The sequence below is a fragment of the Rhinolophus sinicus genome, linkage group LG09 (genome assembly GCF_036562045.2).
Source record: "Rhinolophus sinicus isolate RSC01 linkage group LG09, ASM3656204v1, whole genome shotgun sequence".
Taxonomy (NCBI): Eukaryota; Metazoa; Chordata; class Mammalia; order Chiroptera; family Rhinolophidae; genus Rhinolophus; species Rhinolophus sinicus.
Genome location: NC_133758.1, coordinates 65930106 through 65942754, shown reverse-complemented (window position 1 = coordinate 65942754; position 12649 = coordinate 65930106). Strand labels below are relative to the sequence as shown.

Here is a 12649-nt window from a genome sequence, read left to right as displayed (position 1 = left end):
GTGGCACAGTCGCCCTGGTTACCTAAACCAGCTGCTCTAGGAGTGTCCATTTTGTGGGTTGTGTGTATTCTCCTGTTATAGTTGAGCCTCAACTGCTTTTGGTGTATTAGTGGGTCGCATTGAGCCTCAGGCTTACTGGCTGTGGGGTTTGCCCACATCCACAGCTTATGGGCTGCTGTACAGGGGAGCTTACTCCATGGAGCAGGATTCACCCCAATGAGCTCTGGTGCCTGTTGGAGACTGCCCTTTGAGTGTGCTGTTTGTGAGGGTAATTAGATTGTTCTCTGCTGGGGTCTGAAGCCAACCTCTAAGTATGTTGGTTCTGGGGCCTCTTGGGAGGGGCTCCAGTGCAGGCCCAGGTCACCCAATGCCTGTGACTGGCCAGGGAGTACCTGGTAGGAGCTACAAAGTGATCCACAGTTGGTTGCTGCCTGTGCTGTACCTGGAGGCACATGGGAGAGGCCACGCTGCAAACTGTGGATGACTACCTCCATTACTGGGTCTGGGGTAGCTCTGCACAAAGCTAGGATACTACGAGGCTTGCTCCACCTGCCAGCTCTGGTAAGGTTCAGCTGCTGATAAAGCCTCTGGTAGTACACAAGTTGGTTGAGGCAGGATCTCAGTGAGTCATCAGGGTGGAGCAATGGAGCTCACCAGACCAATCAGATTCAGGTTTGGCCTGTGGGGGTGGCTCAACATAGGAAAGATGGCACCTGCCTGCTGGCTGCATGGAAGAAGGGCCCCACATAGGGAAAATGGGGACTATCTGCCAGTCCTCACCCTGTAGTTACACACCTCAGTCTTTCCTCATACATCTCCAATGCCCCCAGAGTCATCGTCCTTCTGCTGGAGCACAGGCTGAGTGCCTGTACATGCCCTTTAAGGGGATGTCTAGGTTTCCCTCAGCCTTCTGTCCCACCTGGACGGTTGGAATCCTCAATGTTTTGCACAGCTGAATATTGTGGGGTCTCCTCTTCGTGGCACCAGTACTCTGGGCTGGGGAAGCTTTTGTGGGGCTGGGGTCCCTTGCTCCTCCATGGGGAACCTCTGTGGCTGAGATATCCCTCCCAATTTTCATGTGCCACATGGAGGTTTGGGGCCAGCTCGTTTCGCATCTCCACCCCACCTACCAGTCTCCATATGGCTTCTTCTTTATATCCTTAGTTATAAAACTTCTCTGCATCTAGACTTCAGATGGATCTCCATGTTGATTGCTCTATAATTCTGTTGTAATTTTGATGTACTCCTGGGATGAGGCAAGCACAACATTTATTTATTCTGCCATCTTGGATCTCCAAGTTTCTGTATTCTTCATTTCTAACTGGTTCTTTTTCAAGGTTTTAATGTCCTATTTTAGTGCTTACATCTTTTTGTTGAAGAACTCACTAAGTTCCTTGATCATCCTTATAACCATTGTTTTTACCTTTGTTTCTGGTAGATTGCTTGCCTCTATTTTGTTTAGTTGCTTTCTGGAGTTTTATCCTGTTCTTTCATTTGGTACATGTTTATTTGTCTTCCCTTCCCCCCTTTTTTATGTCTGTCTCCCTCTGTTTCTATGTATTAAGTAGATGTGCTACATCCTCTAGTCTTGGCCTTATGTAGTAGGTGTCTTGTGGGGCCCAGTGGCACATCTTCCTAATCACTTGAACTGGGTGCTCTAAGAGTGTTCCTTGTTTGTGTTGTGTGTATTCTCCTATCGTGGTTGAGCTTTGATTGCTGTTAGAACATCAGTGGGTGGGATTGACCCTCAGGCTAACTAGCAGTAAGGATTGGCCATGACCAAAGTAGATGAGCTGCTGTGTGGTTCTGACCTCACGGAGCGGGATTCACCCCAGTGGGCTCTGGTACCTACTTAGACCATCCTTTGAGTGTACTGCTTGTGAGGCTAATTGGGTGGAGCTCTGTTGTGGTCTGAAGCTGGCCACTGGGTGTATTGTTTTTGGACTATTTGGGAAGGTCTCCTGTGGAGGCCAAGATCAGCTGCTGATTATGACAAGACAGTGGCCACCTGGTAGGAGCTACAAAGCAATTGTGGTTGGTCATTGCTTTTGCTTGGCCTGAAGATGCATGGGGAGAGGGCATGCTGTGAATCAAAGCCAGTTGCCACCAGTATCAGGCCTGGAGCAGCTCAGCAAAAATCCCAGGGCACTCTGAGGCCTGCCGCCCCCTGCAGGCTCTTGTAAGGCTCAGATGCCTGAAAGAACCTTGGGCAGTATGCAAGCTGGGTGGGGTGGGGTCCCAAGGAGTCATCAGGGTGGAGGGAGCAGAGTTCACTAGGCCAATGCAGATTCAGATTTCAAGATACAGCTTATCTTCATGTATAATTAATTTTTAATTTATTTTAGTAAACCCCAAATTATTTGTGAATATATTATCAGTTTTATTTTTCTTGCATGGGTTATTAAACTTCACTTCTAATAATCTTAAGTTATATTTTGTATTTCAACAGCTTACAAGAATATATGGAAAGACAACATCTATCTGAGTTTTGTGATATTGAAGAGAATAAAGTTAATGTTGATAAGTTTATTGATATCTTCTTCCCTGATTTTAAAAGTATGAAAAACATAAAATTAGAAAGGATAATGGCATTACTTCGACCAGATCTCTTTCACAAAAGAAAAGGTAATAAATAAAGTTTAAATTGTTTAAGTATTTCATACATGGGATTTAAATAAACCCTAGTATAATTATATTAAAAATATTATTTTTAAATTTATCTTTGAAGACAAAGTACCTGAAGTAAGAAATTTTGTTAATTTTAATTTACTATTTTCTCATTAATAATGAATAAAACATTTTTGTAAAGAGTTTACAAAGTATTTTATAACATATGAATTTGTTAGAGTAGATTTTAACATGGCAGGAATTATTACATAAAGATTAGAAGCTTTCCTGTGTGAAATGCCTTAATTCAAAATTTGGGTCAACCCCTTATTAATCGTGTGATTTGAAAAATATATTTTACCAAGTCTATTTCTTCATGTGTAAAATTCAAAAGAGTAAAATGAGAAGCATAAAGTGCCCGGCACTTAAAAGGTTTTTAACTTCATCCCATACATAGCAGAGTGAATATGGCAGAGTAAGAACACAAACCATAAATTCACAGCATTCATTCTTTCTCATACTTAGTGTATGAAAATAAAATGATATTTGTGTATTGACCTTGTATTCTTTGACTTGCTGAACTCACTTAGTTCTGGAAGCTTTGATATAGCCTCCTTGGAAATTTTTATATAGACCAGGGTTTCTCAACCTCAGACTGAGTTACATTTGGGGCTAGATAATTCTTTTTTGAGGAAGGTTGTGTCATAGGCATTGTAAAAAGTTTACAACACCTTTGGCCTCTACTCATTAAATGCCAAGAGCATCCCCCCTACTCCCAGTTGTGACAACCAAAATGTCTTCAGACATTGTCAAAGGCACCCTTGGGGACAAAATCTCTAGCCAAGAACCAATGATATAGACAAAATATCATTGACAAATCAAGAAAGTTTTATCTCTTCCTTTCCAATTTGTATACCATTTAATTAATTAATTAATTAATTTTTGCTTGCCTCATTTGACTGACTAGCTAGAACTTCTTGTATGATGTTGAATAGGAGAGGTAAGAGTAGACGCATTTGCCTGTTCCTGACTTTATAGAGAAAGCATTCAGTGTTTTACAATTAAGTACAATGTTAGCTCTATACATTCTTTATCAAATTAAGGAAATTTCCACCTATTCATAGTTTGGTGCAGTTTTTGAATGGATGTTATATTTTCTCAAGTATTTTTTCTGTATCTACTGATACGTTTATTTTTTTGGTACAATTTGATAATACAGCAATTACATTGATATTTGAATGTTGAACCAGCCTTGCATTCTCTAGATAAACCACACTTAATTGTATGTTGTCCAATTTACATATTTCTGGATTTAATTTTTAAATAATTTGTTGAGGACTTTTATGCTTATATTCATGAAGGCTATTTGTTTTCTTTTATTGTAAAGTCTTTATCTTGTCTTGGTGTCAGTGTAATGCAGGCCTCATAAAACGAGATGGGAAGTAGTTACTCCTCTTCTATTTTCTATAAGACATAGTGCATAATTGATATTACATCTTTCTTAAATGGTTACCGGAATTTATCGGCAAAACCATCTGGGCCTTGAGTTTTCTTTTATGGAATGTTCTGTTTGCCTTTTAAAATCTTTTTTTAATATGTACCTGTTTTTTTAACTCAATAGGCTTTATAATTTAGAACAGTTGTAGATTTACAGAAAAATAAATACCGTGTTTCCCTGAAAATAAGACCTATCCCAAAAATAATCCCCAGTTAAGATCGTCAGCCAGATGGATGCATTTAGTATGTTATGACGATGTTCCAGAAGAAGATGACATGACTGTATTTGAATAAATGTAGATTGTTGTACATGAAAAAATAAGACATCCTCTGAAAATAAGCCCTAATTCGTCTTTTGGAGCAAAAATTAATATAAGACCCGGTCTTATTTTCAGGGAAACACAGTAAAGATAGCACAGAGTTCCCCTGTGCCTGCCTAACAGTTTCTCCCATTAACATCTTATATTATTGTGGTATATTTTTACAATTAATGAATCAATATTAATACATTTTTATTAACTGAAGTCCATAGTTTACATTAAGTTTCACTCTTAGTTTTGTAATTATGGTTTTTAACCAGTGCATAATGTTACATATCCCTTTTGTATTACCCTACAGAATAGAATCACTGCCCTAAAATAGTCAAAATAGTTTTTTACTATTATGAATAAAGCAGCTACTATAGGCATTCATATACAATGTTTATTTTTTTCCATGTGTAGACATAAGTTTTTCAATTCAATTGGTAAATGCCCAGGAGCATGAGTACTGGATCATATGGTAAAACTACGTTTAGCTTTGTAAGAAACTATCAAAATGCTTTCCAAAGTGGCTGTACCGTTTTCCATTCCACACAGCAATTAATGAGAGTTCCTTTTGCTCTACATCCTTGCCAACAAGTGGTTATTTAGATTTTCCCCCTATTCTAATAAGGATATAATGGTATCTCTTAGTTGTCTTAATTTACAATTCCTTAATGACAGATGATGCTGAGCATTTTTTCACATGCTAACTTCTCTTTCTTTGGTGAGGTGTCTCTTCAGATTTTTTTGCCCATTTCTTAATTGAGTTATTTTTTTAACTTATTGTTGAGTTATAGGAGTTCTTTGTATATTGTGAATACAAGTCCTTTGGTTTGCAAATATTTTTCCAGGTTTTTGGCTCTGTGTTTTTTAAACAGTGTCTTTCACAAAAAAGTTTTCATTTTTAATATAGTCCAACTTAGTGGTTTTTTTTTTGTTTTTTTTTTAAATTGTTCTCTTAGTGTTTAAACTGAAAAAAATCATTGCCAAACACAGGGTCACCTAGAATTTCTACTTTTATCTTTGAAAGTTTATAGTTTGATATTTTACAATTAGATCTGTAATCCATTTGAGTTATATTTTATGAAAGGTATTAGATCTGTGTCTAGATTATTTTCTTCCATGTGTATGTCCAGTTGTTCCAGCACCATTTGTGGAAAAGGCTAGCATTTTCCCACAGTATTACCTTCACTTATTTGTCAGAGACCAATTGTTTGTATTCATGTGGGTCTATTTCTGGGTTCTCTATTCTGTTCCATTGTTACATGTGTCTTTTCTTTGCCTATCCCACACTGTCTTGATTACTGTAGTTTTTTAGTAAGTCTTGAAATGGGTAGTGTCAGTCCTCCAACATTGTTTTTCTCTTTCAATATTGAGTTGGCTATTCTGGGTTTTGCCTTTCCATATAAACTTTAGAATCTGTTTGACAATATCCATATTCACAAAGTAACTTGCTGGGCTTTTGATTGGGAGTGCGTAGAACCTAGAGTTCAAGTTGGGAAGAATTGGTATCTTAACAATTTTGAGTCTTCCCATCCATGAACAATGAATATGTTCCCATTTATTTAGATCTTTGATTCCTTTCACTAGAATTTTATAGTATTCCTCTTTTAGGTTCTGTACATATTTTGTTTGATTTCTACTCATGTATTTCATTTTTTGTGTGCTAATGTAAATGCTATTGTTTTAAATTTCAAATTCCAATGTTAATTGTTGGTATATAGGAAAGTCATTGACTTTTGTATGTTAATAGTAACCTGCAAGTATGCTATAATAGTCTCTTATTAGTTCCAGGAGTTTTGTTGTTGTTTCTTTGGGATTTTCTACATAGACAATCATGTCATTTGTGAACAAAGACAATTTGATTTGCTCCTTCCCATCGATAGACTCTTTATTTCCTTTTCTTGCATTATTTCACTTTCTAGGTTTTCCAGTATGATGTAGAATAGAAGTGGTGAGAGGGAATAGCCTTGCCTTGATTCCAATCTTAGAGACAAAGTATATAGTATAGAAAATGTTTGCTAATGAGATACCGCTGTGTGTTTGTTTGTGTGTGTATGTATGTATCTGTATGATTCTTATGACATGAAAAATTGGAAATAGCATCATAATTTGATATCTTAAGAATATTGTTCACCTTAAGTTAAAATCTAATGAGCTATTTTTGCAAATTTTAAAATTTCATATTAGAGTAAAATACATTACATGCCCCTTTGATAATACATTCTATATTGTATGTGTAACCAATAATCTAGCAGTTTAAAGTGTATTATGTGACTTTTATTTAGAGGATGTTTTGAATATTATTCAAGATGAAGGCTTTAAAATACTGATGCAAAGACAAATAGTATTATCAAAAGAGGAAGCTCAAACACTATGCAAAGAACATAAAAATGAAGATTATTTTGAAAAGCTTATAGAAAACATGACCAGGTAAATTTACACCAGTAGATTTTAGGTGTAGAAAGCACAGTCTGATTTATTTTTGAATCATTTAAATCTTCTGTTAACCCTTCTTTCTGTTCAAATTGCCAGTTCTCTCAATTCTGTAAACATGTGCTGAGTCTGCTTCTTTGCCAATCTCTCACCTTTGTCAACTCTCTGCTCAACTATCTGTCTTCTCTGGTCCTCCTGAAATGTTATTGGAACAATGGAAAGGTCCCAGGTGAAGTTGCTATAGTTCAGTTGAGTGGAATGCCAGAAATCCAGGGTGTGCAACATCGTCCAGTCCAAGCAGAGAACTGATTGACTCTCAAGGGCTTTGGTTATCCTAAAGATCACTAGTTCAATGAAAGGAATGAGATGCAAGAAATCTATCAGGTTTCTAGAAGAGTGAGTGAAATAGCAGCTGGGACAGAAATCTTGCAAGGGTATATAAATCAGCAGGAGCATGGGAACAATATAGGAACAACTCTTTCAGAACCAAGGTCCTTCTTTTCCTTTCATTTCTGTGCTTCCATCTTTTAACAGATATGCTCTTAAGAATACACCAATGGGAATTTATTTCAGACTCTGGATAAAAGAATTATTTTGACTTTTTGTAGTCTATTTAACATAGGCACTTGTATTACATATATATAAATAGCTATTGAGCCATAATTTTATTATCTTTGTTTTTTTCTTTTCTAACAGTGGTCCATCTCTAGCCCTTGTTTTATTAAGAGATAATGCTTTACAACACTGGAAAGCGTTAATTGGACCAAGTACTGTTGAAGAAGCTAAAGAATATCTTCCAGAGAGGTAGGATTCATATCATAGGTCGCAAACTGTTTTCATGGGAGCCATTATCATTTCTTTTTGGGTATGGGGTACAGGAAACAGCTCTAGTCCTGGGTCAGGAGTGGACTACCCAGTATCAGCCTGAATACAGCTAAGGATTTTCAAGAGAAGATTGTGGGTTGCTTGGTTTGGAGCTGGGAAGAAAGTGGTGGATACCCAGCCAATAGGCCATCTCTTGGCAGAAATACCTGCCCTATCCACATTGCAGAGAAATTCTCTTGAAAAAGGTATGAAGATGGCTGCAGGTTCTTTAGTTGGTCATCATAAGCATTTTAAGACGATGACTAATTTAATATTTAGTCTATAATTTGGGGGGAGCCATTTCTAAGTTAGTTTACTGATGAATCTTAGATATCACCTAAACTTTGTAATCAGCTCAAAACATGGTATGTTACCTGGCACATAGAGGGCACTCTAAATAATTTTTTATTTTAACCATCGGGCTTGCTATCACCTGGAAGAAGGGATACTATCTCCATTCTTGGGATATAATTGATGGAAACTAACCGAATTGCATTTCTCTTGAATTCTTCATGCCAATTGCAGGATGGGATTCAACTCAGGGGAAGAAAGGCCTTCCTTTCAAGTGAGCAAGAATAGAGATGCTGTATCAGGCAGAGCAAACTTGACACAAGTTTACACAATGAACAATACTTACACAACATCACTCATATAAAAGTTGAAATGGTTTCTGTTCGGTGAGATACCTTGAATATGACTTATCCTGAATGGACACATTCTATCCCTTATTTAGCCAGAAAATAACTATCAAGGATAATGTTGATTGGACACTGTAAATGATGTCAGCCGAGTGCCACAGAGCCTCTTAATGAAATGTAGCATAGAATGGAAAGCATAGCATGCGAGAGAGATGAATGCCTATCAACACAAGGCCTATGCCTATAGGCACACTCTTCTAGAAATTGTGGCTCCAAGTATGCAGGTAGTGTACCTGCACAGAGCCATGTTCTCTAGGGGAAGACACTGAGTCCCCTCCACCCCACTGTGATAGAAAGGATTCGCCTCCAGAGCCCTTATGAGCTCTCTGTTTCCAAGTTCACGACTAATCCTGAATGTTACTTTTTACTGGTCCCCACTTTTCCAGTTTTCTTGGCCCCTCCTGGGTCTTTCAGGTTCTTTTAGAAAACTTTCAACAAAGCTCTGTCCCTCTTCTGCACTTGGGTATGAGATTCTTCACTCTGCATTGCTTAATCTGAAATACAGGCACCTGCATAACAGATATATAGAAACTCCTCTGTCACACACACACACACACACACACACACACACACACGCATGGACACACAAATTTTTTCCAATAATCATGTCTAAAAGCATAACAGAGGGGCTGAATATAGTTCTCTGCATTGAATGCAGTAAGTGCTGTGGTTTAGGCTGTGTTCATCATTCGGTGTGCATATCCTCCATCCCTGGCAAGCACAGGTTCCAAGGGTTTAGGCTGCAAGTATGTCAAAATTACAGGTGTGAGAACAGCCAAGGCCTGAGTGGGAAGGTCGGGTTGGGTATGGTAAAAAGCAAATCTGAATGGATTACTTAAAGCAGAGAGGCAAGAAGGTGTTGAAGCTGAGGACAGAAGCCAAATTTCCAGTGATGTTGCTCTCTTAACAGGAAGGGACATTATTCACCATGGCTGGATTTTGGGAGTTGGGTGCTCAGGACTCTGTGTAATGGGCAGAAAATGCAATGAGCAGTGAGCATCTCCTCTATTAAAATATGCATAGATAGAAAAAAAGGAAACTAAAAAATTATTAAGGAACAATTTATATATATATATATATATATATATATATATATATATATATATATGCATACATATATAAATAGAATATAGAAATAGAACCAGAATACATTGTCTAACCTGACATGGATTGTCCAGCACCATCAACATCACTTCTGTCCCTTTAGTGTCCTGTAGGCTCCTCTTCTGTTGCTTCCCTGCTTATGGGGAGTGGGGGGTTGGTGGGGTTCTACTGTAGTGTCTCGTGGATTTAATGTTTATAGTTTGGTATAGAGTCAAGTGTCATTTCTAGTGCTTGATATTCAGTGGTGAAAGGAGGGACAAGAATATTTATTGAGAGCTTAATATGTACCATATATTTCAAATACATCAGCTGATTACATTCTCAACAGCACCTTCCAAAATGGGTTTTATTGTCTTATTCATATTTGCGACAACTAAAGCACAGATAAATTAAGTAATTGCTCAATGTCACATAGCTAGCAAGCAGTGCAGCCAGGATTCTATAGTCTGTGCTTTGTCTCTGCACGAGGCCATCCACTCCTTCATTCAGTTATCCTTCATTCAGGCAGCATCCAATATCAGAATTATTTAAATATTCCTAATGACTGTGATGTCCTTGGAAGGAAGCAGCATGCCCGGCGGCTGTGTAACAGCATCCTTTGCACAATGCCTAGATCAGGGTGACTTGCTGTTGCGTGATAACTTTTGAACACTTATATGGTGTTACATTGTGTTATGTTATATTATGTTACATTATGCTATAACAATTTTTAACTTGATTTCTTTTCCAAAGTTTATGTGTACAATTTGCAATGGAAAGTTTACCCATCAACCAGTTGTATGGAAGTGTTTCGTTAGAAGCTGCAGAAAAGGAAATAGAGTATTTCTTTCCACCTCAAAATGTTTTAGGACTGATTAAACCTCATGTAACACATGAACAAAGAGGTAAATATTTAAAAGTAAAACCCAATGTATACAGTTTCTCCTAATTTAATGAAAAATTTCAAATTACAGAAAAGTTGAAAGAATAATGCAATGAAAACCTTCAAATCCAGGATGTAGCCATCAATGTTTAGGCTGCTGGTGAGATTTTGACAAGATTTATTTTATTTAATTCCCTCAATGGTGCCCTGCTACTTCAGGAAGAAGAGTTCATATTGGCTCTCCCCATCAGTCCATATCTAGAATGATGTTCCTTGGCATTTGTAGCACAGAGATGAAAACATATCTTCACTTTTAGCATAGGAGCCACTTTTAAAGTCTAGTAGATGTTTCCAGTGGTTTCTGGAAAGATGGATCTCAGAGCTCGAACATCTACATTAACATATTAAAGTTCTTCTGAATGTCAGTCTGGTACTTTTTAAGTTCAGTTTACTTTAGCATGGTTTTGGTATTAAATCACAATATGCAAGTAAAACTATTACTTTCCTTCGTTATTTCAAGCTACTTGATAATGGAGCAAAAGTGAAGGCAATCTGTATGATTAGCAAATATCTGTTTTCTCTAGAGGAGATCTTCCACCTTATTAAAGAGAATGGATTTGAAATAACACAGATGAAAGAATTGCTGCTAAATAAAGAGCAAGCAGATGCAATCTATTTTAAAATAAAACAAAAACATTTTTACAAAGATATATTGGAAATGTTATCTGAGTAAGTTTCTCACATATAGTTCTTTGTATTATAAAGTAATAAATGTTCATTGTAGAAACTTTGAAAAATACAAAAATTAATTAAAACATTCCATGTAACTCCATTCATGAAGACACACCCTGTTCATATGTGGGGTTCATTTCTTTTCTACCTCCTTTCTCTCCTCCTTCCCTCCTTTCCTCGCTTCCTTCTCTCCTTCCTCTGTTTCTTTAGGTCTTCTCATTAGATATAGAGGTTATCTGGGTTTAAATCCCTGCTTACCAACATAGTTTATCTGTACGATAGTTTCCTTATCTGTAAAATGAGGATAATAATAGTACCTACCTCATAGGCTTGTTGTGAGGACTAAATACTTGAGACTTTGAAAGTACTGGGAACAGTGTTTGGCATATATCCCTACAATTACACTACAGCATTTTTCTAGCACAGAAAAGCCTGTTGGAAGAGGAGGAAATTAAGGGAAAAAAGCAAGCACAAAATCTCACTGATAAGGACAAAGAATAAAGACAAGCTCTCTGGTTCAAACTGTTGCATTCTTTAGCCATGTATGGAATGTGTACAGTTGTAAATAGCCCAAGTCTTCTGAAAACATTGTTATTTGCAGGGCTCCATCCTTGGTCATGGTTCTGACGAAGTGGAATGCTATTTCAGACTGGAGACGATTGATGGGTCCCACAGACCCAGATGAAGCAAAACTATTGTCCCCAGACTCTATCCGAGCCAGATTTGGACAAAGTATTTTGAAAAATGCTGTCCATGGATCATCTAATCTCTACGAGGCAACTGAGACCATTAATAGAATGTTTGTTCCTGAGAATCCTGAAGAAAACTAAAGGACAGTACCTTTTTAATTATTTCCTTTTCTGTAGTTGTTACAGTGACTGGGTTTAGGACATGTTTGTTCTGAAAAGACCAGAACTTTACCCATATTCCTGAATTAAACTTTATTTCCTGACAGACACACTATATTGTTCCATAGCAGCCTTGAAACGTCAAAGACAAGCCTTGCAGATACCAGAGACCTGGGAGACAGTGAGACAAGCCCGATGCCCTCTGGTTTGCAAGCATCGGTCTCATGCCGTTTGTGCCCTCTGCCATGACAGTCTCATGCAGTCCCTCTCCTTGATTCCCCTCCATTTCTCCACTTTGAATTGCCGAGGTGTCATTCAGCAGCCTTAACTATATTCGCTAAGTATTTGGAAACTTGGAACCTACTAACTACTGTGGGTTACATATGGTAATATAATATGATACTATCATGTTTCCCTGAAAATAAGACCTAGCCGGTCCATCAGCTCTAAGGTGTCTTTTGGAACAAAAATTAATATAAGACCCGGTATTATATTATAATATAATATAATATAATATTATATTATATTATATTATATACCCGTTCTTATAATAAAATAAGACCGGTCTTATATAAATTTTTGCTCCACAAGAAACATTAGCGCTGATGGCCCAACTAGGTCTTATTTTCGAGGAAACACAGTACAAATCACAGAGCAAAAAGCATCATTTCTATTCCTTGGCAAAGAAGTACTTATTGG

General features: G+C 37.4%; 1 protein-coding gene across 1 annotated transcript in view; it reads left to right on the top strand.

Annotated features, from left to right (window-relative positions):
* Window positions 1-12415, top strand: part of NME8 (NME/NM23 family member 8) — a 46288-nt gene extending 33873 nt beyond the window's left edge. Inside the window, exons 12-17 of the mRNA XM_019710257.2 lie at window positions 2450-2625; window positions 6695-6839; window positions 7539-7646; window positions 10241-10392; window positions 10955-11099; window positions 11704-12415. Of these exons, the coding sequence (XP_019565816.2) occupies window positions 2450-2625; window positions 6695-6839; window positions 7539-7646; window positions 10241-10392; window positions 10955-11099; window positions 11704-11932 (955 nt within the window). The 3' untranslated portion in view covers window positions 11933-12415. The remainder of the gene's footprint in view (window positions 1-2449; window positions 2626-6694; window positions 6840-7538; window positions 7647-10240; window positions 10393-10954; window positions 11100-11703) is intronic.
* The last annotated feature ends 234 nt before the right edge of the window (window positions 12416-12649 follow it).